Consider the following 26,785-nt stretch of genomic DNA (forward strand, 5'->3'; position numbering starts at 1 on the left):
CATGCTCAACATTGATTTCAAATTAAACTATTTAAATCTCAAGTCTTTTGTTGCATCATAAATCATGAATTTTGTTTTTATTTGAATGCAAGAGGAAAATATCACGATAAATAAAAGTATTGACATAAATATATATATTTGTATATTTTGTTGATGAATGATATTATTTCTGGAATTAATTGTATGATAGATTTGTAATCACCAAAGTGATCAAATCTTCATGTTTTATTTATTTATTTCCAAAGTTCATGAATGATATTATTTATGGAATTATTGTGTGATAGATTTGTAATCGCCAGAGTGATCAAACCTTTATGTTTTATTTAATTTCAAATTAGTGATGAGTTTTATTCAATTACCTATAGAATGGATGTTAAATTTTGGTTTATGAGTTAATTGAAATTCTTGAAATTCATTATTATAAGGCATTTGTGGATGACCCAAAGGTTGATTAGTTGTCCTTATAATTAATAGATATGATTGTTGGTAGTGAACATGTGTTATTAGTTTTATTTATATATCCAAAGATAACATGTATTTCTAGTTAATGCATATGTCTTACCAAATAATGTATTATTATTACCATTATGCTTTGTGTATTAATGTATCACCCAAAGGAGAACATTAGTATGCATAAAATGTTTGTTGTTGTCAGAATCTGTATTGTATGTTTAATTTGTGAGTCAAAGTATTAATGTTAAGCATGTGTTAATTGCAGTACTTGTTCCTGTATCTTTACATTCATATGCTATGCTTATTCTAGTCTTTAATGGATTGAATTTTTCTAATTGGAATGAACCGGTCTAATTTCACTTAGGTGTATTGGATCTTAATTTGGCCTTTCAAGTTAAGAAACCTACTATTACTGATGCTAGCAACAATGAATAGTAAGCTCATTATAAGGCTTGGGAAAGAGACTAGACTTAATAATCAAGAAAACCACTCCATTAATTTTGTGAATAATATGGGAGATGGAAAGAAAGTTTGTAAGAAACATGGAAAGGTTAAAGGACTATCAAAGATTAATAAGTTCTCTACTAAAATCCAGAAGAAAGATGAAAAATGTCATTTATGTGGGAAATCTCAACATTTCTAGAAGGACGGTCTTAAACATAAAGTTTGTTTAGAAAGGAAAAAGATTCCTTTCAACCCGAATCATAAATCCAAATGAGAAGTTTGTCTTCATTAGAAATAGAGTGAAGGTTCGGTGGAAGTTGTCAGGACTTATCTTTTAATCTTTGACACTAGATTTCATTTAGACTTGTTTGATACTTTTTATGTACCTGATATTTTTAGAATTTAGTTTTTTTTTTTTTTGTCTAAACTTGATGTTGTTGGCTACTCTTTTAAGTTTGGGAATGGTTGTTTCAATTTGTATAAGCGTACTTGTATGGTTGGATTTGGTACACTTTATGATGAAATATATAAATTGAATCTTGATAATTTATATGTTTAAATTCTTATGACCTTGCATCATAATGTTGGCACTAAACGTAGTATAGTGAATGAATGTTCTGCTTACTTGTGGCATAAGCATTTGAGACACATTTCTAAATAAAGAATGTAAAGATCATTAAAGAATGAAATACTTCCAAATTTAGATTTTACTTATCTGAATGTATGTGTGGATTGTATTAAAGGCAAACAAACAAAACACATAAAGAAAGTAGCCACAAGAAGCACCTAACTTCCTGAAATTTTACACAAAGATATATATGGACCTTTTGATGTGAATTCCTTCAATAAAGAAAGATATTTTATCACTTTTATTGATGTTTCACATTATGTTTATGTTTATTTACTGCATGAGAAATCTCAAGTAGTGGAATGCGTTGGAAATTTATATAAATGAAGTCGAAGGGCAATTAAACAGAAAGGTGAAAATTGTCAGGTTAGATAGAGGTGGTGAATATTATGGAAAGTATGATGAAAGTGGACAACACCCTGGTCCATTTGATAAGTTCCTTGAGAAATGAGGTATTTGTGCTCAATACACAATGTTAAGTACACCACAACAAAATGGTGTATCAGAAATGCGTACAAAATTGTCACATATTTGTTGAACCGGGATCCTGGTAAGGCAGTTCAAAATACACCTTTTGAATTGTGGAGAGACAGACCTAGTTTGAAACACTTGCATGTTTAGGATTGTCAGGCAGAAACTAGAATATATAATTCGCAAGAAAAGAAACTAGATGTAAGAAGAATAAGTGGATATTTCATTGGTTATCCAACAAAGTAAAAAAGGTATATGTTTTACTTTCCTACACATAGTACAAGAATTTTTGAAACTGAAAATGCTCGATTTATTGAGAATGGTGAAACCTGTGAATCTCCACGAAATGTGGAGATTAAGGAAGTTAGACTACAAGTTCCTTTAACTAGTACCTCTACTTCAATAATTTTTGTTCCTCGTATTGTTGAATCACACAACGATGAAGAAGAAGAGCAAATCAGTGATCTCGAGAATAACAGTGAACTTGTAGTAGAACAACCATAAGAAATAGTATTAAAAAGATCTCAAATAGAAAGGAACTATGCTATTTCAAATGATTGTGTGGTTTATCTACAAGAGTCAAAAAATGACTTAGCCATTGATAATGTCTAGTTTCATTTTCAGAAGCCATCAATTGTGATAATTCTGATAAATGGTTAGATGCAATGACAGATGAGCTTAAACAAATGGAACAATATCATGTATGGAACCTTATGAAATTTCAAGAATGATGCAAAAGAGTTGGGTGTAGATGGGTCTTAAATACTAAATGTGACTCTCAAGGCAAATATTGAACGTTACAAGACTCAACTTGTTGCCAAAGGTTTTATTCAAAAGGATGACGTTGATTATAAGGAAACATTTTCGCCTGTTTCTAGAAATATTTCTTCATAATTATCATGACATTAGTAGCTCATTATGATCTTGAGTTGCATCAGATGAATGTTAAAATCACCTTTTTGAACAATAATTTAGAAGAGGAACCAACCCGTGGGGTTCATTGAAAAAGGAAAGGAACACATGATGTGTAAACTTAAGAAATCAATATAAGGACTTAAACAAGCTTCAAGACAATTGTATCTTAAGTTCAATGACATTTCTAAATTCGTATATAAATTTGCTACAAAGGTTTTAGCTACTAATTAATTATTTAGATTATAAATTAGTCTCTAAAAGACTAATATAGAGTAATCTAGAATATATAGTAGTTAGTAGCTAAAACTTTGGTAGTCAATATAAGGACTTAAACAAGTTTCAAGACAATGGTATCTTAAATTCAATGATATTTTTAAATTGGTATCTAAATTTTCTATAAAGGTTTTAGCTACTAATTAATATTTTAGATTATAAATTAGTCTCTAAAAGACTAATATAGACTAATCTAAAATATATAATAGTTAATAGCTAAAACCTTGGTAGTCAATGATTATATATTAATTTAGAAACTACTTTATAAAATTTTATTAACAATAAAAACTACATTAAATATCAATAATTTTTTTTAATTTATAAAATAGTTAATATAGTAATTAATTATTTTGATCTCTAAAATTATTATTTTTTTCATAATTTTCTTGTAATTTAAAATTAATTTCTATTTCATATTTTTCTTGTAATTTTTTTTTATCACTATTTATAACTTATATTGATTTTATGTAGCAACATAAAATTATTTGTAACAATGTGTTTGTAACCATTAATCTTGACAAAATAACCTTTTTCACCATAAATATTTTGTGACACCTTTTCCATGATCACTTTACATTTTATCACAACATTTTTCTGACATTCTTTTTACAATACTACATTAGTAAAATCTTTTTATTAAATAGGGAGATTTTAAAAATGAATATTTTCATTATATTCACAAGCTAACAGAGTTTAAAATATTTAATATTTTAATTTATTCTTTTAAACACTTATTTTAGTAATTTTTAATAATAACGTTAAATAGATTAATAGACATGACACTCACCTCTTATAACTTATTTAACATTTTTTTTAAAATGATTTTTAGAAAACATAAAATACCAAATTAAACCTTTTAAAATTTATTAAACCGAAATACAAAAACACTAAAACATAAAAAGGATTAAAAGTAATATTTAGTTTTAAAAGTTTACTATGTTCAACAATAAAGCATATTAATTTATTTTGTTACTATATATCCTGAAAATATTTAATACAAAAACTTTATTCACTAGAAAGCTCAAAATAAATAAAGAAAAAAATTATTTCTTTATCGTATGGTAAACAGAATGTATTATAATAAAAAATGTTATGGAGAAAATTAGCACAGTGAGTTTATAAAATAAAATATAACTACAAATCACATAGGTTAGACTATCTCATGAAAGATATCAAGATTTCAATATATCATAAGATTTCTTTTCTAAATTGAGTGTTTCTTACAAGTAAATAACATTAATCGGATACGACATAAGACCATTACATATTACTAATTAATAATTCTATAGAAACTTGAAATTTAGGAAAAACAATTTATTATCGAGGAAGAAATTGACTCGTTGGCATTTCACTAATGGAAAATGGAGTGCAACCATCGCTATGTTGTTTGGAATGAGGAAATGATTTTGAATCCATTCTTCCATGCAAGAAAAATGCAGGTTCGTCTGGATTTGGCAATTCAATCAAATGATTGCTAAGGTATGAAACAACTTCCATCATTGTTGGTCTTGCATCAGGATTTTGCTGAACACACAATAAACCAATTTGAGTGCATCTAATAACTTCTTGTTCAGAATATTTTTCTTTAATAGTGGGGTCTAATATGCACATAGTTTGATCCCTCCATTGTCTCCAAACCTAACAAGTTTTGAATTAAAATTCTAAATTAGCAATGCAATTCAATCCATTTAAATGATGATTAAAGATGTTACCTAATTTTTTTTATCAAAATTGATGGATGATATACTCACATAACTTAAGAGGCCGTCACCCATACCATGTGGTTGATTAAAAGAATTTGTATTCCTTTTTCCACTAATAATCTCTAAAACCATTACTCCAAAACTAAAAACATCTGATTTTTCTGAAAAATGTCCGAGCATTGCATATTCTGGAGACATGTAACCACTGCAAAAAAAAAATATATTAATATAGTGAAAAACATACTTTGTGAACTAGTAAAGATGAAATTATAGGAGTTTTTTGTTTGTTTGAAACATACTATGTTCCTACAATTCTATTTGTACTCGCTTGGTCTTGATGTGTTTCAATAATTCTAGCCAAACCAAAATCTGAAATTTTTGGAATCATGTTTTCATCCAATAAAACATTACTAGGTTTAAGATCACGATGTATGACTTTGAGTCGAGAATATTCATGTAAATAAAGAATTCCTCCAGCAATCCCTCCAATTATGTTATATCTTTCCGACCACCTTAACAAAATTGCTTGTTGAGAATCTACATATTCAAGTGAGAGATGTAAGTGTAAAATATATAACTCACACAATCTATACATAAATAATCATAGAGAGATTAAGGGTAGAAAGCATCAAACCAAATAAAAAATAGTCAAGACTCTTGTTCGGCACATATTCATAAATAAGTATTTTGTTTTGGTCTTCAAGGCAAAAGCCAATGAATGTCACAAGATTTCTGTGTTGAAGTTTGGCTATCAATAAAACTTCATTCTTGAATTCATTTTCACCTTGCTTAGAACTTTTTGAGAGTTTCTTTACCGCTATTTGTCGATCATCAAGGAGAATACCCTAAAAATTAAATCATCATTTATGTGAAAAGATGAACACCAAACTAATATGATATTTTCTCACCTTATAAACTTCTCCAAATCCACCTTTTCCAATTCTATTTTCACTTGAAAAGTTGTTGGTTGCGGCTTTAATTACTGCCAAACTAAATTGCAATGGCTCTAAAATGACACTTTCTTGACCAACTGAATCAAGGATATAAAATTGAATTGTAAAATTAACAAAGATGCTAAATATTCTAAAATTTAGAAGGAATAAGTTTAACATACTTTTTTTTTAACAATACTTACAATTTTCTTTTAGAATAGTCTTAACACTTTTTCTTGCTTTGCTCTTTATCAAATAGTAGCCCAAAAAGAAGAGTATTGTTGAAACAACCATAGCTGCAATAATCAAGATGATTGTTCGCAAGTGTGCTTTTCCTTTTTCTGCAAAACAATTAACATAAATATAGTATATTGCCAAATTGATAATGATATATATTCATAATCTTTAAAATTTATTTATTTTATATATAATCTTATGTCACTTTATAGAATTAATTGTTGATTTTTGTAACATATAAAAATAATACACAACATTCCTAATTCTCTAATTATGTATTTAATGTGCTATTTGAATGAAGAAATATTTGTTAGGTCAACAACAATAACACATAAACACAAGAATAAGATTGAAAGAAAATACCTGTTTAGTAGAAGGTTATATACATAGAGAATTGTCACTAGGTATAATGTGTAATATATACACAAAGTTCTCTATATACAGAATCTAAGAAAGACAATAACCTAAATAATCAATACAAGGGTTAGTAGATAACAACACGTTAAATAATTTGTCCAAACTTAACACTATTAAACACTCCCCTAGTAGACAGTCTTTGTTCTTTTCATCAAATGATAATGATTTATAGTCAATCACTACAATTCTCCACCTAAGAGCTTCCACATCACCTTCCTTATCCTAAAATGAAAAATTAACTCACTTAAGACACTACTTGCTTCTCGATCTTGGCAAGGACTTGTAAACACATATACAAGATTCTCCTTCAAGACTATCTTCTCGATTATGACCTCCTAAGAATCAACGAAGTCTCTTACAAAGTGAAGTATAACATCTATATGTTTAGTCCTCTTGCGGTAAATCTAATGATCAACTAGATGCATGACATTTTGACTATCACAGTGAATAGTCACAGTCTTGCACAATATCCAATTTTCCTATTCATCCCTTCTATGAGTGTAATATACTCAACCTAGGTAGTAGATAAAGTCACCACTAATTGCAAACTAACATTCCAACAAATTGTATTTCCAAATAATGTAAAAACATACCAAGAAAGTGACTTTTTGGTATCAAAACCCCATGCATAGTTTGCATCCACAAACCCTTCTGTAGCACTTTTGTTATAGGTAGATCGTCTATACACTAAAATAGACAATATTGTTCCATTCAAATATCTCAACACCCATTTCAAAGGTTCCTACTTAGTATGTCTAGGATCTGCTATGAACCTACTAACCATATTAGTAGCATGTGCCAGATTCTACTACACACCATCCTATACATGATACTCCTTACTTCATTAACATATGGAATAGTCTTTATCTCCCTTCTACCTTCCTCAGAACTAGGTGCTTGGGTAACTAAGAGCTTTTGTGTGATGTTCCAAAGGTGTATCCATAGGTTTAGATTCACGTATCCTAAACATCTCAATCACCTTCTTCATGCATCCTTACTAAGATAGACACAATACTTCAACATTTTGATCCCTTTATATATCCATCCCAAAATTCTCCTAGTAGGACCAAGATCTCGAAGCTTAATTTTTCTTAGAGCTCCTTTTTTTAAATTTTATATTGACTGACTATTAGAATATTATATATATATATATATATATAAAGAAAAAATAGTACAGTCCTTTCTTCTATTCTCACGATGTAGACACATTTATCATAACTGCTCGTTTGGAATCTTATCTCCCTCAAGAAATCATCAGATCTCTTATACGACTACCTTGGACTTTGTTGCAGGTCATATATTTTTTTTTCAAGAGACACACCTTCCCCTAATCTTCCACGAACCCTTTTAGTTACTTCATGTAGAAAATCTCCTCCAAAATTCCATGTAGAAAAGTTGTCTTCATGTCTAACTGTTATAACACTAGATTACACTAGTTAACAATAGATAGTAAAATCCTTATTGAATAGTGTTTTACCGTAGGTGAGAAGATCTCATTATAGTTTACCCCCACCAACTTGTGTAAAACCGTTAGCTAGTAGTCTCACCTTGAACCTTTGTCTCTACACACTTAGTATTCCCTCCTTCTTGAACACTCATTTGCATCCTACTAACTTCTGATTCATGGGTAGATCCCCAAGCCTCCATGTGTGATTCTTCTTCAGAGATTCAATATCCTCTTCCATAACAACCTGTCTCTATTGACCTTCTATGCCTTTTATAGCCTTCTTAAAGCTTATTGGCTATAAAGATTTTATCTTTTTAGTTATTGTCAAAACATAATGCATAAGATCAACATATCCAAATCTCTGAGTATATTTGATTGTCCAACTCCCCCTACCATGCATAAGCTGAGATCTAAAGTCAAAATTTACACGTCTTGACTTTTTTAGTAAAATGTAGAAGGTTAGTTTACATCGTTTGACGCCTTTAAACGGTCTAATTCATCACCAAAAGTCTCCATTCAATGTGAGATTTCATTTTACCTTTCAAATGGATCTTTAGGGATCATAGTCATTTGAGTATCATTGATTGCAATGTCCTTGCTAACAAAGCATTTGGCTTCCCTAGTTTCAAACCTCCACAACTTATACCCCTTCAATCCTTCTATGTATCTAGTAAAGATACACCTTTAGCCCATGCATATAGTTTTTCCTTCTTGGCATGTGCAAATGACAAGGAACCACACACCCTCAAATTGTCATAATCTATTGGTCTTCCACTCCATACCTCAATAGGAGTTTTTCAATTTAGAACAAATGATAGGCTCTTGTTTATTATATAATCGACATTATTTAAACTTATACCCATAAGGCCTTCGGCAATCCAGCTCTTAGCAGCATACACCTCACCATCTTCAAATTGGTTTCGGTCATCCTCTAAGGCAACATATTCTATTGTGGTGTACCTACACCGTTTTGTGTGTCCATATACCTTTTATCCTACGAAACTCATTAGACTCCCTTGAAACAAACTACAAGTTATTGTTTGTCCTGAGCACTTTAAGTTTGGTTCTCTACTGATTACTTATCATGATGTGTCACTCCTTAAACATGTGAAATATTCCAGTCTTACTTTTCAATATATAGATATAGACACTCCTTGAGTATACTAGTGATAGTGAGGAAATAAGACTTTCCACCATAAATCTAAGCTCGTGTTGGACCCCACATATCTATACGAGCATACTCAAACAATTTGATGGACATATGTTTACTAGTCTTAAACTTTAATTTATGAGACTTTTTCAGTATGTAATGATCACACAAAATCCAGATCCTCCAACCTGTCACCTCCTAACATGTTCTGCTTCCCTAGTTTCACCAAACCCCTTTCAATGATGTGCCCCAACTACAAGTGTCATAACTTTTGCCTTATTTTCCATCGTTTGACTAGCAACAGACACGTGCACAATCATTGTTGATATGTAAAATATGTAAAGATCGTTCTTTGCACCCCTTGACAACTATAGACCTCTCATTTAGACTATTTTATCATACATTGTTCAATCTTAGTTGTCAAACTCATAAGATCAAACATACTTATTGAAAAACATTTCTCTTTAGCTCTGGAACATACCTCACTTCTTCATCTCCCAATTGTCAAACATCTTCAATTTGATTGACTCATGCCTCACACCTTACACACTTTATTGTTCCCAAAAGAATCACTCCTTCTTTCAGTTCTAAGATCTCAAAGACAATTGATGACTTCAAAAAGAGCTAGATAATTAAATATTCTAAAAAAAAAAGTAAGGTTAGTAAAATAAATTAATTTAGTGTGAATGATAAAAAATTATATCCTAATTAGTTAATTGCTTTGTGAGAACTTTGTTGTTGATATTACAAAACTAGACATAGTTTAAGTTATCGGTAAACAAGTCTAAAAAGAGATTCGAAGGCTTCTCTTTATTATATCACTTAACAATATTAAGAAATCATAAAATGTTTGTGAAAGTGTTTTTAAACATCTTTAAAAAATTATTTGGAGACCTTTTGCTAGCATTTAATAACCATAATTTTTTTCAAGATAAATTAAAGCTAAGTTAAAACCTCTCTTTCTTAATAACTTATTTCAATTTAGGCTAACTTGACTAAGTGTTGAGCTATCTATGTGTGAAGCCCAACAAATTTAAATGATTTTAAATGATTTGAGGGACTAATTACTTGCTCACTTTTTTATCCTATTTCCTATTAAGACTAACTAATTATTCGTATGAGGAATTCAAAGAATTCAAGAATGGAATCAAGAATTCTAGAAATGAGTGAGTGAAAACTATATAATATGTAAGAACGATAACTTAATTTCTTAAGATTTTAGGATTAGAAGTAGTAAAAGTTATGTTATATAGGAGTTTACTCATAATTTAAAAACGTTAGGAAAAAATATATTAAGTAGTAGCCTTTACCGTTATGGGATGATGGAGAAGGATCATCGGATGTTGGCCGTTGAAGTTGGTCAGGAACCCAGAAAAATTGGAACAATTCAAATCTGAGATTACAACTGGGATACAAAACTCTTCCCCCCACGCTTCCCAAGAGAGACCAAGGGATATTTCCAATTATATCTTCCAAACAGCCCCTACAATCATCACTAGACAAATCCTGTGTACATTGGCTAAGTGCATAAAGGGTTTGTAAATCATTCAACTTCGATGATTTTATCAAATATCTCTCATCACTATCCCGTGTCTCTTTCGCCAGATTAGCCAACAAATTTGATAATGTAAAGGTGAAGAACCCTTGCTCAGGGGCGAGGCTGAAGGCACTGGTGGCGTTCAACATTTGAAAAGTTGGACTTTTTTCCACTTGGGAGAAGAAATAGCGATTGGAATAGCGAAGCATGCAGTGGCTGTACCAAATTACAGCCTCTTGAAACGCATTGCACTCTAAGGATATTAGGTGGGTTGCATTGAGGACGCATTTTTCACAAAGCCGAGATGGGAGACCACCTTGGCACATGAAGAGCCCATTCACAGTATTCTCCACACCGCCCTTGTAAGAGATTTTGCCATTAGTGGCATTGGAAGACATGTAAGAGAAGAGGATCTCTAGATACATTTTGAAAGTGCTGTCAGCAGTTACATTAGTTGAGCAACTGTGGTTTAGATAAGTTGGATCTTCTGAAAATCTTGAATCTGCATATCCAAATTTTGATGCAGGAACCCACGCTGGTGTAGAAGTAATATTAATGGAGCGATAGAAAGGGTAGAGTTCATACCTAACATTACAGCTTGGATACAAAACTCTCCCTCCTTGCTTCCCTTGGCAGCACCATGGAAGATCCCCTATCACTGCACTTAGACACCTTCTGCAATCATTGGGTGATAGGTCCGGAGTACACTGAGCTAGACAATAAACATTCTGAAATTCAGAAATATTTGCTTCCCTTGTAGCAAACTTTTTACCAACAGCAGCATCATCTGCAGTTTTGTTCATGGTCTGGAACAATAAAGACATGAAACTTTCCTTGTTTGAGATATTAACAATGTTATACAGAGCAAGCCTAGGTCTGATGGACACAGTAGAGAAGAACGAGGTGTTGGAGTAACGAACAGTGCACTCATCGTACCAAATCACAGCTTGCTTGGCCAACGAGCAATCCAAGGATAATCGTTGGGTTGCATTTTGGACACATTGTTGACAAAGCTGAGAAGGGACGTCACCCCTACACATAAAAAGTCCAAAGAGAGAGTCCGAGGAATTTTGTGGAGAGACTGTGTTGTTATAGAATCCGTTGTTGTCGGGGGCGTTATCTATTAAGGAGGAGAATAGGATCTTGAGATTGGATTGGAAGGTGCTGTCATCTGTAGTTTTGCCTCCAGAGCAATTATGGTATAGATAGACAGGGTCGGAGTTGGCATCTTCCTGAGGAGTTGCAAAAGTGAGGAAGCTAAGAAGGATTAAGAGGAAGAAAATGCTATAGAAAGCCATGGATGTGATCACTAGCTCTCGGATCATGTTTCCTGGATTTTTTGTGTTTGCTTTATGATGATGAGAAAGTGTGTTGGTGTTTGGTTTGGAAAAGTTAGTCAACGATGAGGCAAGTCAAGTAAACGGAAAACAAAAGATAAGGTGGGAAAGAATGAGTGAACGGAAGGAAAAACACAACATTCATTATGGAAGTCTCTCCCAGTAATTTCATTTTTTTATCAGGCCATCGTACTATTATGTCTGACACAGAGGGTTAAAAAGTCTTTATAGTCTGACCAATTGACCTAAGAACCCACGATTATCAGTGGAAATAAGGTCATTCATTGTAATTGGAGGACAAAACAAGGGTTTGTAGTTCATAACTGTGATTTAATTATTATATTTAAATATTATTTTAATATTATTCTGAATTAGGGTGAAAAAAAATAAAGCATAGTAAGTCAAGTCACTAAACTGAAAATAAAAGGATTAGGTGGTGTCAATTAATGAATGGATGAAAAAAAAGGACAGCATTTACTATGTGATGTTGCACTCATGAATGGCACTGGACACGGATGCCTCATTACAATTTGTTTTTATAGAGAATTTATTTTTAATAAAAAGTTAAAAGTGTTATATTATAAAATATGATGTTTTGGTAGATAATTTTAGAAGAACTGAAGATATAAAATAATTTAATTTAATTATTTAAAATTAGAAAATTTTAAATTCATCTAGACAAACTTAGCATTATGAAATTTAAAATTTTCTTACTTTTGGCGACTATCACCACAAATAAATCTTTAAATTGAAATTAATTTTAAATACAAAAAATAATTAATTCTTATATTAATTAAATTAGATATTATTTTACAAACTAAAAATATTATTAATTAGTTTTTATTAATGGAGATCTCACATCGACTAGAGATTAGAACCTTTCATAGTATATAAGTGGGTGCAAACCTCACCTCATTAAGCCCGATTTTATGTAGTTGAGTTAGGCTTAAAGTCCACTTTGCAATATAGTATAAGAGTCAGGTTCAAGTCTATAGATTAAAGTCTTTCATAGTATATAAGTGGGTGCAAACCTCACCTCATTGAGTTGGTTTTATGGGGTTGAGTTAGTTATCAATTACTTTAAATTTTAAATTGGTAATTAAATAAATACTAATTAGATATTAATTTAAAAATTATTTTATAATTTTTTTATTAATAAAATAAACTATTTTAGATATCAATAAATTTTTAGTTTATAAAATAATATTTAATTTAGTGAGTAACTAATTTTTTTTCCTAAATTTAATTTCTATTTAAAATTTTCTTATAGTGTATATTTGTGTATTTATTTAGCTAGATCATTTATGTTTTCATTCATAAAAAGATAAATTATTCATGAAAGACTAATTTTAGACAAATATTAATTAGATTTTTTCAATTGACATCTTTTATAAATTATTTTTGTCCAAAATTGATTATGTTTTTCATGTTAAATGAGAAAAAAATTGGGTTTTTTTACTAGAATTTTTTTTGGTGATTAACTAGAAAACATAGTCATAGTCACTCTCACTATTTGACGTAAGGAGACGTTATGTGAACAAGTAGTAAAGGAAAGACTCAACTCCAATATTATAAATATAGGCATAGAAAACATATTACCTTGTACCTTAAGGTTGTAACCCTGATAATACTAGGAAAAACACAAATTAGACTATATGTGTCTAAGTTCTTTTCTTTTCTTTTGTTATTGTGTTAGTGTAAAGTCATAAGGGTTTGAAGACCTTTGTTGGTAAAGATTGTGTTCTAATACGCTCAAAAGTCTCATATCGATTAGGAGTGAAGGTCAATGACAATTTAAATACACATTCATTCCCTAATCCTTTGAAGCGTCTTTTGAGGATAAAATGATAAAAAAAACTCTGAGCTTAAAAGGGAAAAATACCTTCAATGCAATGATTAACCTAAATGATGTTAACTCAAATTTTGAAACATTGACGAACCATCATTCCTCTTTGATCTCGGTTGGGGGTTTTGACACATCCAATAGTCTCATATTGTTTAGAAGTCAAGACCAATGACAATTTAAATACACACATTCCCCCCTTTAACCCTTCAGGACGCATTTTAAAAAATAAAACCGTGATGAAACTATAAAGTTCAAAGTGGACAATATCTTAGATATGTTATCCTAACAAACATGAGGTTGACATGTTGAATTTAGAATTTTTCAAATAATAATTAATTTTAACTTAAAATTAAAATTTAAAATATAGAGAAATATCAATTATAATAACTTTATTGTGCATATATAAAACACAAATGAGAATAGTATGCAAAATAACATAATCACATAATACATTTTTTGAATATGGAAATATGAAATATCTAAGATGTAAATGTTTGATAATTTTTTATTAGGTATAAGGAAACGACACAAAAAAATTTAGAAATTTGGACAAGTATTTATATGTAAACTAAATGCCAAAAATCTAGAAAAATGTTCAAAATTACTAATAAAATAAAATAAAACTTATAGTAAATGAAGAAATTTTGGTTACCCAATTCTAGGGGATTGGAGGAGAGATTTCTCTCTTCATTCTAAATAACTTTTGTTTTTATTGTCTTTCGATCTAAGCTTTTTATCAAAAGTTACGAATGTTTGAAAGTTTTATACCTTAACTTTCTATATTTCAAAATCTATGAATATTATATCAAATGTAAAGACCCACTATTTTTAATGATTTTTAAAAAATTAGATGAACAGTAAAAACAATACAAAAACAAACACACCAAATAGGTAAATATTAAAAACACAAAAATACACAAAAGTGGATAAAAAATATGTATTTGTTACCGGCACCAAAAATCTACTTCCCGCTTCAATGAACACATTTTCATACAAATAAATTACGCTTAACACTATAAAAAAACATTAAATAATAATTAAATTTAGAAACTAAAAATATTAGTCACTATAGACTAAATTAAATATTAATTTAGTGATTAAAAAATTATTGGTATCTATAATGATTTCTATTATTAATAAAAAAAATTATAAAATAGTTTTAAATTGGTATTTAAATTAGTTACCAAGGTTTTAGCTACTAATATTTTAGATTGTAAATTAGTCTATAAAAGACTAATCATACTAATTTAAAATATAAAGTAGTTAATAACTAAAACCTTGATAGCTAATGGTTAAATATTAATTTAGAAATTACTTTATAAAATTTTATTAATAATAGAATCAAAATTAGATATAAATAATTTTTTATTTTATAAAATGATTTTTATAATTTAATTAATATAGTAGCTAATTATTTTGGTTTCTAAAATTAATTTTTGTTTCGTGATTTTCTTTTGTGATGAAGGAGATCATGTTCTTACTTAAATGATTAAACAATTTTTGTGATGAATTTCTTCCTCTCTATTTTCAACTTATATTGATTTTTCATTTTTTTAGCAACAGAAAAGTTTTTTTCAGAATGTGTTTTTAACCATTAATCTTCATAAAGTCAAAATTTTCACCATAAAAATTTCGTGACACCACTTTATTCCATGATTACTTTACATTTTATCTCAACATTTTGTAACAACATTTTTTTTAACAATACTACATTAGTAAAACCTTTTTGTTAAATATGAAGAGTTTAAGAATGCATATTTTCATTATATTCACAAGCTAAAATATTTAAATATTTTAATTTATGCTTTTGAAAACTTATTTTAGTCATTTTTAATTAAAACGTTAAATAGATTAATAGACATGGCATTCACCTCTTATAACTTATTTAACATTTTTATTAAAAAAAATAATTTAGAAAAAACATAAAGTACCAAATTAAAACTTATAAAATTTAATAAACCAAAATACAAAAACACTAAAACATAAAAAGGATTAAAAATAATATTTAGTTTTAAAATTTTATGTTCAACAATAATGCATATTAATTTATTTTATTACTATATATCCTGAAAATATTTAATATAAAAACTTTATTCACTAGAAAGCTCAAAATAAATAAAGGATTAAATCAATAAAGAAAATTAGCACAGTAAATTTATATAATAAAATTTAACTACATGTCATATAGGTTACATTGGCTAATGAAAGATACCAAGATTTCAATATATCATAGTATTTCTTTTCTAAATTGAGTGTTTCTGAGAAGTAAATAACATTAATCGGATATTTCTTTTCTAAATTGAGTGTTTCTTAGAAGTAAATACCATTAATCGGATAGAGTTAAACGACATAAGACCATTACATATAACTAATTACTAATTCAATAGAAACTTGAAATTTAAGAAAAATAATTTATTATTGAAGAAGAAATTGACTCGTTGGCATTTCATTAATGAAAAATGGGGTGATGTGTCATTGGTATGTTGTTTGGAAGGTGGAAATGGTTGTTTGGAAGGTGGAAATGATTTTGAATCCATTCTTCTATGCGAGAAATATGAAGGTTCATCTAGATCTTGGATCTCACAATTCAACCAAAGGATTGTTGCTAAAATATGAAACAACTTCCATCATTGTTGGTCTCATTAGGATTGTGATGAACACATAATAAAGTGCATTTAATAACTACTTGTTTAAAATATTTTTCTTTAATAGTGGGGTCTAATATGCACATAGTTTGATCCCTCCATCTCCAAACCTAACAAATTTTGAATTAAAATTCTAAATTAGCATTGTAATTGAATCAATCCAAATGATGATTGAAGATGTCAAGAACAACAATTCCTATTTTTATGATATACTTACATTAGTTAAAAGGCCGTCACCGGTACTATGTGGTTGATCATAAGAATTTGTATTCATTTTTCCAGTAATAATTTCTAAAATCATTACTCCAAAACTGAAAACTCTGACTTTTCTGAAAAATGTCTGAGCATTGCATATTCCGGAGACATGTAACCACTACAAAAATATTAATATAGTCAAAACATATTTTGTGGAGAAGTAAAGATGAAATGATAGGGAATTTTTTTTGTCTGAAACGTTATGTTCCAATAATTCTATTTGTACTCCCTTGATCTTGATGTATTTCAATAATTCTAGCCAAACCAAAATCTGAAATTTTTGGAATCATGTTTTCATCCAATAAAACATTACTAGATTTAAGATCATGATGTATGACTTTGAGTTGAGAATATTCATGTAAATATATAATTCCTCAAGCAATCCCTCCAATTATGTTATATCTTTAATACCACCTTAACATATTTGCTTGTTAAGGATCTACAGATTCAAGTGAGAGATGTAAGTGTAAAATATACACCACAAGAAATAATGATGGTAGAGTCCCCAAAAGAGAGACGCAAAGAGCAAAAGAGAGACGCTACATGGGGTAAGTGTGGACTTAGCGTCCCAATAGAAATGAAATCAAATCTTGTGGTGACTATGCATTAGAGACAATCTCCAATGGGACACAAGTTTACAAGGTAGTGTTGGCTAAGCCTACATAAAGAAAAATATATTATTTTACCATAGCGTAGGTTTGGAAGACACTAAAATGGATATAAAATTAAATAATTATTAAGAAGTGGACTTTAAGCCTAACTCAACCTCATATACTATGAAATGTTCTAATATCTAGTCAATGTGGGATCTCCAACACACAACCCTCACACCGAAGCTACAAACTCGTGTGTGGAACTATATATTGTGGGTGTTCGATAACGGCTCGATAGCGAGTGACTTGATAAGCCCAACAAACAATTGCTAGGATAGGCTCGAAATGGCTCTGATATCATATTAAAAAGTGGACTTTAAGCATAACTCAACCTCATAAAACTGACTTATAAGGTGAGGTTTGCACCCACTTATATACTACGAAATGTCCTAACTTCTAGTCGATGTGAGATCTCCAACAATAATTAAACTTAGTTTCACCGTTGGAGACACTACGTGAAAAAACAAATGTGAGTAAATATTCACCATTGGGGACATTGCTTAGGAATAAATTGTTGAACAAGATGCTTTGATGTCTCCAAATCCAAAAGGAAAGCTTGAAGACCTTGCTGCGTGTGTGTGTGTTGTCTAGTTGTTTGAAACTTGTTAATTCACTCCTTAAGTTGATCCAAGTTCATTTGAATCTTTAACATTTTGAAAAGATGTGTTTTCTGAAAAGCTGCCAAAAATTCAACAGGTTGTTTTTCAAAACAACAGGTTGTTTTACCTTAACTGTTTTTGAAAAACTTGGTTGACTTTGCTGTCAAACCAAAACAATCGATTGTTTCGACAAAACAACCGATTGTTTTCCTGCAAACCTTAACAGAATTCTGTTAAGCAGTTTTAATATGTTTTAAATGATCCTAACTAACTTGGCTCCTTTATTAAATGCTTTTGACCACTTGGTGGGTCTATATAAAGGTGGTTTTACGCTCCTAATCTTGAAGTAACAAAAAGAGTTTATCAAAACAGTTTTTCCAAGATTTGAAAGAGCTTTGGATCATTCTTAAGTGTGTGGAATAGGATTGGGTTGTAATTCTGAACTTTAAGCTTTCTAATACCCAGGTGTATTCTATTCCCTTCTTCCTTGATTACTGTATTTTTGTAGTTGTGTTGCCAAGAAGTGTTGTGTGTTCTTGAGGTGTTCAAGATCAACATTCTTGGTGTGGTTTGCCAAAGGTAGTGTGTTTCTTGAGGGGTTCAAGGTCACTACTTTGGTGAGTGGTGTTTGTAATCTGGTTTTGATTGCATAGTGGAATACCCAGTGGTTTCTGGGGACTGGATGTAGCTCTTGGTGTAAGAGTGAACCAGTATAAATTGCTTGCGTGCTTTTCTCTTACCCTTAACTCTTTAAATTCTGTTTTTAAGTTGTTTTTATAAACTGCAAATAAAAACAACCGATTGTTTCGAAGAAACAACCGATTGTTTTTCTGATATCATCTTAAAACAGTTTTGGTTCTTTGGTTCCTTGATTCTTTTCTCTGTAATTCAGCATTGAATTTCATTATACCTTCAAAGTTTGCGAAAATCCCCCTTAAACAATTCACCCCCCTCTCGTTTAAGGTCATACATTCTAACAATTGGCATCAAGAGCTTGGTTCTTGAAAGATATTCAAGTTTTGATCCTAAATCTTTTTCTATGGCTGAAAAACTACCTTTTGGGGAGGGTGCCTCAATTAACAGGCCACCTCTGTTTTGTGGACTGAATTATCAAATATGGAAGGTTAGAATGAAATTCTTTGTTGAATCTATAGATAGAAAAATATGGAATGTTATTACAAATAGCTATCTCATGCCTATATCTGAAAATGTTTCTTCTGAAATAAAACATCTTGATTGTGTAGCTATGCACATCATTGTATCTGCACTTGAGTCTAATGAATTGCTCAAGGTTTCAGAATGTAGTTCTGCAAAAGAAATGTGGAATACCCTTGAAGAGTATCACAAGAATCCAAGGAGAGCCTTGATGGACAAAGAAGAATCTTCTGCTGAATCTTTCTCTTCAGAATCCAGAAAGGAGGTTTGTCTTATGACAAAAGAAGAATTTGGATCAAGTCAAGCTGCTGGGAACAAAAAATGTCAATACTCAAGTGATGAGAGTGAAGAAGAAACATTTAGGTTGTTGTTTAAGAAATTCAGCAAGTCCCTAAAGAAGAGAAACAACAAAAGTGACTCATTCAACAGGTATGATAACAAGAAACCTACTGAGTTTAACACTAACAAATATACATGCTTTGGATGTGGTGAATAGGGTCATATTAAAACTGAATGTCCCAACAAAAAGAAGAAAAACTTCAAGAAGCATGAGAAGAAAGGAAAATCAAGAAGAGCTTATAATGATGACTCATCAAGCTCCTCTTCAAGTGATGAAGAAGAAGCAAATTTATGTCAAATGACAAGACAAGAAAGTGACACAAGCAGTGTAAGTTCAAGCTCTTCCATTAATGTTGAAAATTATAGCCAACTTCTTGAGGCCTTCAATGAGACTCATGAAGAAGCTAATAGGTTGGCCATTTTGAACAATCGGTTGAAAGGTTTAAACAACTGGTTGGAAAATCGAGTCAAGACTTTGGAAGAAGAGTTGAACCATTCAAAAACAGATTTTGAAAGTTTGGAAATGATTTACAAAAACTCTTCTTGCAAGTGTGATTCTAGCTTTTGTGAAAATTGTGAATCTCTTCAAAAGAAGGTTCACTATCTTTTAAAAACCATGGACAAGTTTTCCAAAGGCCAATCCAATCTTGAAACTGTTCTTGCTTCTCAAAAATGTGTTTTTGGCAAGGCTGGGTTGGGGTTTAATCCAAACAGCAAGAACAAATATGTTTCAAAACCCTTTTCAAGTTTCTTTGAAAATCAACCTGTTGTTTTATCGAAACAACCGATTGAAATTTGTCATTACTGCATGAAAAGGGGCCACACTATTAGATTCTGCAGAGTAAGAAGGTTTTCTGTTCCTAAAGGTATTGTGAAATGGGTTCCTAAGGTTTCTAAGGTTCCTAAGGCTCCTACTAACATCATTGGACCCAAATTCATAAGGGGACCAAATATTGCTTCTTAATCTTTGCTTGTAGGGATCTTTGGCAGCCAAGAATCATTTTTGGACTTGAAGAATGACTGCTAAAGGGAAGAATATCAAGAGCAAAGACAATCTTTGTACCTACACTTTCAATTGTATATGTCTTGCAAGGTTATTTGAAAGTCAAGAGACATCTTGGCACATGCATAGTGGGTGCTTAAAAGAGAAACTTCAAGAATAAAGAGAGTATGTGTATTTTCATTTCTCAATTTATGTAAGTGTGCCTTGTGACCATATGAACATCTCAAAGTCTTCCTTTTAAGTGAATCTATTGGGGTTCTCTGTGCAAAGGTATGAACAAATTGCATACTGCATTAAAAAATGTTCTTTTTGCTGTCACAGTAAAACAACCGATTGTTTTTCCTCTGGCATCTTTGTATAATGCTGTCAAGTTTGCTTATGCATGATTAAACCATTTCTCTTTTTCAAATCTTGCTTTTGGACAAATATACATTCAGTGTGCCTTAAAATTTGATAATAAAAGTTATATCCATTTGTTTTCTTGAAAACTCTATGTCATGTTCTATTCTTGAAATGTCATCATTGTTTATACTGCTGGACTACTTTATTATCATTCTTATTTCTGCTTTGTACAACCCTTCTCATTGTCTATTTGTAGATCAAATAGGGGGAGAAGTTTATGCTTGATTTGGTTGTATAGTTAGCTTTAAAACTGATGCATTATGTTGTTGCTTCTCTGCACTTGAAAGCACTTGATTACTTCAATTTTTCTGGTTTTTCTGCTAATGTTGTATATGCAGAAAACTGGTTTGTGTGTGTCTTGTTATCTTGTTGCTATACTTGCTTTGTATATGCATCAATTATGTGTTATAGGACCCTTCAAGTACAGGTGATATGATGAAGAATGATCAAAGTTCTACAAAGGTTCATGCAAAAGAAGATGAGCAGAACATCACCTTGGAGAAGCTGAAATGCTGTCCAGAAAAACAACCGATTGTTTTTGCGAAACAACCGGTTGAAATTCTGCAACAGGAAGAGCTACCAAAGGAATGGAGAATTCCAAGGGATCTTTCAGTGGAGAACATCATTGGATGCAAATGGTTTTCAGACACAAGCTGGATGAATCTGGAGTAATCACAAGGAACAAGGCAAGGCTTGTGGCTAAAGGTTATCATCAAGAACAAGGCATAGATTATGGTGAAATCTTTGCTCCAGTTGCAAGATTAGAAGCTGTAAGGTTGCTGCTGGCTTTTGCTTGTTTGAGGGGATTCAAATTGTTTCAAATGGATGTTAAGAGTGTTTTCCTCAATGGAATCATCAATGAGGAAGTCTATGTTGAACAACCATCGGGCTTTGAAGATCATCAACATCTTAACCATGTATACAAGCTGAAAAAGGCCTTGTATGGGCTTAAGCAAGCTCCAAGGCAGTGTGGTATGAGAGGCTTAGTAACTTGTATATGTTCATCCTTTGTAAAGTAAGTTGTATATGTTCATCCTATGCTTTTGGCTTCATAAGACCAAATGAGATTCTAAACATGCTAGAGGTAATCCAAAGGTATGAATGTATTTCATTATGCATTTCCCATCACTTTGAAAGATGATTTGCTTTGAAAATTAACATTTTTTTTGCTGTCTCAGAAAAACAACCGATTGTTTTCACGAAACAACCGATTGTTTTACCTCTGGAACATTTGAATAAAACTGTTATGATTTCTTATGCATGATTACAACTGTTTATTTTCTTTCTTAACTCATTATGAGTCAAATATGCATTCTTTGTGCCTCTGAATTAGATCATAAAGAGATATATTCTTTGTCATCCTTGAAATTCAAATCTTTTTATGAGTGACAACCACATTGGTGATCATGGGGTTGATGAATATTTGTGAATGTATCTTTGGATTATCTGGAAGGTTTGTTCTTAACAGAAGAAAGAATATTTCTACCAAATCCACCTCTTGAGCAATCATTTGACCAACTTGAATTGCTGAATGAAGAAAAGATAGGGGGAGAAATTGTGGTCTCCTTGCTGAAATTTCTGGGGTCTATGGTACTTTGATTTTGCTGCTGTCATAGCTCTGATACACCATAGATCTTTGCTGCAATTCTGATATGGTATCAAAGATTTGTTGCTGCAATGGTGCTGCTACAACACACAGGTTTTATGGTTTATCATGTTGCTGCTATATGCTGGTTTTCAATGCTGGAAATTATGTTGTTTGTATCCCTTTTTTCATTCTATTTGAGAAGACAAATAGGGGGAGAATGGTGTGGTTTTATGTGTTGTGTTGCTACTGCTACACTATGGTGTTATCTGGTTTTATCATGGTTTAAATTTTGTTGTTTCCATGCTCTTATTCACCATAAGTTCTGCTGCACACCAGTCTCATTTTGGCACTGGTTTTTATGGTTATTTGACTGGATTTTCTGCTTAAAGGCTTATGCAGAAAACTGGTTTTGTGTGCCTTGGTATCCTGCTGGTATACTTGCTTTGTATATGCACAAATTCTGTTTTGCAGGACCTTTCAAGTTCAAAAACAACAACACAAACAAACCAGGGATTTGTCTTCATCAAATAGGGGGAGATTGTTGAACAAGATGCTTTGATGTCTCCAAATCCAAAAGGAAAGCTTGAAGACCTTGCTGTTGCGTGTGTGTGTTGTCTAGTTGTTTGAAACTTGTTAATTCACTCCTTAAGTTGATCCAAGTTCATTTGAATCTTTAACATTTTGAAAAGATGTGTTTTCTGAAAAGCTGTCAAAAATTCAACAGGTTGTTTTACCTTAGGTGTTTTTGAAAAACTTGGTTGACTTTGCTGTCAAACCAAAACAATCGATTGTTTCGACAAAACAACCGATTGTTTTCCTGCAAACCTTAACAGAATTATGTTAAGCAGTTTTAATATGCTTTAAATGATCCTAACTAACTTGGCTCCTTTATTAAATGCTTTTGACCACTTGGTGGGTCTATATAAAGGTGGTTTTACGCTCCTAATCTTGAAGTAACAGAAAGAGTTTATCAAAACAGTTTTTCCAAGATTTGAAAGAGCTTTGGATCATTCTTAAGTGTGTGGAATAGGATTGGGTTGTAATTCTGAACTTTAAGCTTTCTAATACCCAGGTGTATTCTATTCCCTTCTTCCTTGATTACTGTATTTCTGTAGTTGTGTTGCAAAGGAGTGTTGTGTGTTCTTGAGGTGTTCAAGATCAACATTCTTGGTGTGGTTTGCCAAAGGTAGTGTGTTTCTTGAGGGGTTCAAGGTCACTACTTTGGTGTGTGGTGTTTGTAATCTGGTTTTGATTGCATAGTGGAATACCCAGTGGTTTCTAGGGACTGGATGTAGCTCTTGGTGTAAGAGTGAACCGATTGTTTCGAAACAATCGATTGTTTTTCTGATATCATCTTAAAACAGTTTTGGTTCTTTGGTTCCTTGATTCTTTTCTCTGTAATTCAGCATTGAATTTCATTATACCTTCAAAGTTTGCGAAAATCCCCTTAAACAATTCACCCCCCCCCCCCCCTCTCTCGTTTAAGGTCATACATTCTAACATAAATATGAGTAAAATGCACTTAAGGAGAACGAAATGGCCACAGAAAAAGTAGGGTTTTTGGGAGGAATTTCGGGATTATGAGTTTGAAAGTGTGAGACAGAAATGAAAAGTTGAAAGTGTGAGAAAATGAAAGTGTGAAACAAAAATGTTTTAATATTTTTGTTTCTCATTAAATAACTTATAGTGGTTAAAGATGACAATAAACGTTCACGTCACCTTAGTGTCGTCTAAACCTATGCTAAATGTAATACAATATTAACTTACATCCACTTTGTGTCCCCCTTCTCGATGCAGTATTATTTTGCAACTTGTTTTTTGAGTGCATCTACTTTGTGTCCTCATTCTAGACACTAACTTATTATTATTATTATTTTAATAATTTTTAACTTGCATCCACTTTGTGTCCCCATTCTAGACTCAATATTATTCTGTCACTTAATATTTTTTTTCATTTCTTCTATTTTGTGTCCCTATTCTAGACGCTAACTTATTATTATTATTTTAATAATTTTTAGTGTGAGTTAAAGATCTCCATTGTGGACACAATATTTGACATTAATTTTTGTTTCCAACTTGATTAGACTTCACCCATGCTAGTGGTTTCTTTTTTATAACCCTCGCTTTTTGTTGGCAGCTAAAATGGATTTTTCTTGTAGTGATATAACACAAATTCTATACATAAATAACTAACGATAGAGAGATTAAGGGTAGAAAAAGTCAAAAAATAAAAGTTAGTCAAGTCTCTTGTTCGGCACATATTCATAAATAAGTATTTTGTTTTGGTCTTCAAGGCAAAAGTCAATGAATGTCACAAGATTTATGTGTTGAAGTTTGGCTATCAATAAAACTTCATTCTTGAATTCATTTGCACCTTGCTTAGAGCTTTTTGTGAGGTTTTTTACCGCTATTTGTCGACCATCAAGGAGAATACCCCAAAAATCAAATCATCATTTAGGTGAAAAGATGAACAAAAAACTAATATGTCATATTTAATCACCTTATAAACTTCTCCAAATCTACCTTTTCCGATCCTATTTTCACTTGAAAAGTTGTTTGTTGCGACTTTAGTTACTACCAAATTAAATTGCAAAGGCTCCAAAGTGACACTTTCATGACCAACTGAATAAAGTATACAAAATTGAATTGTAAAATTAACAAATGTTAAATATTCTGAAATTTAAAAGGCATAAGTTTAACATGTTTTTTTAACAATACTTACAATTTTCTTTTAGAATAGTTTTAACACTTTTTCTTCCTTTGCTCTTTATCAAATAGTAGCCAAAAAGAAGAGTATCATTGCATGGGTACAATAATTAAGATCATTATTCGCAAGTGTACTTTTCTTTTTTGTGCAAAATAATTAACACAAATAAAGTATAGTCAGTTGATCATGATATATAAATTCATAATGTTTAAAATTTATTTATTTTATAAATAATCTATGTCATTTTATGATTGGGCCAGATAGTCATTTTCACCATGTTTAATTTTTCACAATCTGCGATAATAGGTGAAGGATACCAGTGCTCCTTCTTTCATCACATATATAAACAATTTCATTCAACACAAAATTTCAATTCCTTCACCATTAAAAAATAAATATATATTCTTTTACTAGCACTATTTTATCATATCACAATTATCATCTTATCTCACATTCTTTGTTCTCTTCTAATCTCTATTATGTATTCAAACACCACACAGGTCCTATAAACTTCTAATAAATGACTAATTTAGCGTCATGAACTATTTGAACCATGGATCATACTAGTTTCCAAACTTTTCCACAAAACAAGGTGTCAAGAACTACAATCTTATAAGCGTGTGTTTTGACTGTAAGGGTAACATGTGTTTGCTTGATACCTCATGTGAAATAGAAAACCATAACCATTTTAAGAGTTCTTCTAATTCATTAAAATATGCTAACAAATTCCCTTCATAAAAGTAAATGCATGCCCCTTCAAAGATAGGGAATGCTGAAATTTAAGGTTTTGTTATTAGAAACCAACAATAGAAAGTTAAGATGGTTCTTGACACCTTCTCTCTTGGGTTTCAAAAATCAGAGTTAATCATTTACTACGAAATTCTTGGATAAAAATTATGGAAAAAAACAATTGCGCAATACGCCATTGTTATGTCATTTTTATATGACTCTAACATGGGAGAGAGCATAGGGAAAAGTGACAACAACTGCACCACATCGTTCGAAGATGATTGATGAAGTAACTTCATACTTCATTTGAATGAAGGCCATCACATATGATGGCAACAGAAGCCATCACAAATTTTTAATCTCTTTGTTACTCACAAACCTAAAGGATTACACAAATTTTACACTACAAAACTTATCAAAGTCAAAACCCTTCGCAAACAATTATAAAAAAACATTGAAGAACAGTTATAAGAAAAAGAAAGCTCGGACACGAAGAACACGTTATAAAAAAAAAAACTAAAAATTATTACAATGAGAGAAGAATGTACCTGAGACTAATCAGAGACAGTGTTCCATGAGTTGGTATTCAATCCTTGAGCAGAAACCTTATGATGCAAAACTAGCTTGTTTTGGCTTTTTTTTGTTGTAGTTTTGTATGTTGCGGAAGAATGGACTTGAAAATGACATCAATGGCTAAATGAAAGTGTGGAGAAGATGAAACGAAGAGGGAAAGTAGAGGCTTAGAAGAGGTGTGACCAACTTCTAAGAAAATTCAAGCAAAACATTAATAGAAGTGCAAACTTGAGAGTGAGAATTGGAAGACAAATGAGCTAGCAACTTGGGAAACATTTCATTATCAATTCAAATCTCATTTTCAAGGGGGCTAACACTTGTATTTATAGTGTTATGGGCAACCAAGG

General features: G+C 31.1%; 1 protein-coding gene and 1 pseudogene across 5 annotated transcripts; both read right to left on the minus strand.

The window, feature by feature from the left end:
• Window positions 1-4,429: 4,429 nt before the first annotated feature.
• On the minus strand, window positions 4,430-12,060 carry LOC137837718 (cysteine-rich receptor-like protein kinase 19). 5 transcript variants are annotated; one of them, XR_011085507.2, is made up of 7 exons: window positions 10,381-12,060; window positions 6,023-6,160; window positions 5,796-5,917; window positions 5,522-5,732; window positions 5,299-5,424; window positions 4,936-5,092; window positions 4,430-4,822 (listed from the first exon to the last, which is right to left on the minus strand). XR_011085507.2 is itself a non-coding variant. In XM_068646818.2 (7 exons), exons 1-7 carry the CDS (start codon window positions 11,930-11,932, stop codon window positions 4,502-4,504), a joined length of 2,739 nt encoding a protein of 912 aa, XP_068502919.2. In that variant the 5' UTR covers window positions 11,933-12,060; the 3' UTR covers window positions 4,430-4,501. The 5 variants fall into 5 exon arrangements, 1 of the variants encoding a protein (XP_068502919.2); XM_068646818.2 differs by having other exon boundaries at window positions 5,187-5,424; XR_016520634.1 differs by lacking the exon at window positions 5,522-5,732 and having other exon boundaries at window positions 5,187-5,424; window positions 10,381-12,059.
• Window positions 12,061-16,637: 4,577 nt separating this feature from the next.
• Window positions 16,638-25,215, minus strand: LOC137838850 (cysteine-rich receptor-like protein kinase 34; annotated as a pseudogene).
• Between the last annotated feature and the right edge of the window lie 1,570 nt (window positions 25,216-26,785).

This window comes from Phaseolus vulgaris, chromosome 4 (genome assembly GCF_051622355.1).
Source record: "Phaseolus vulgaris cultivar YP4 chromosome 4, ASM5162235v1, whole genome shotgun sequence".
Taxonomy (NCBI): domain Eukaryota; kingdom Viridiplantae; phylum Streptophyta; class Magnoliopsida; order Fabales; family Fabaceae; genus Phaseolus; species Phaseolus vulgaris.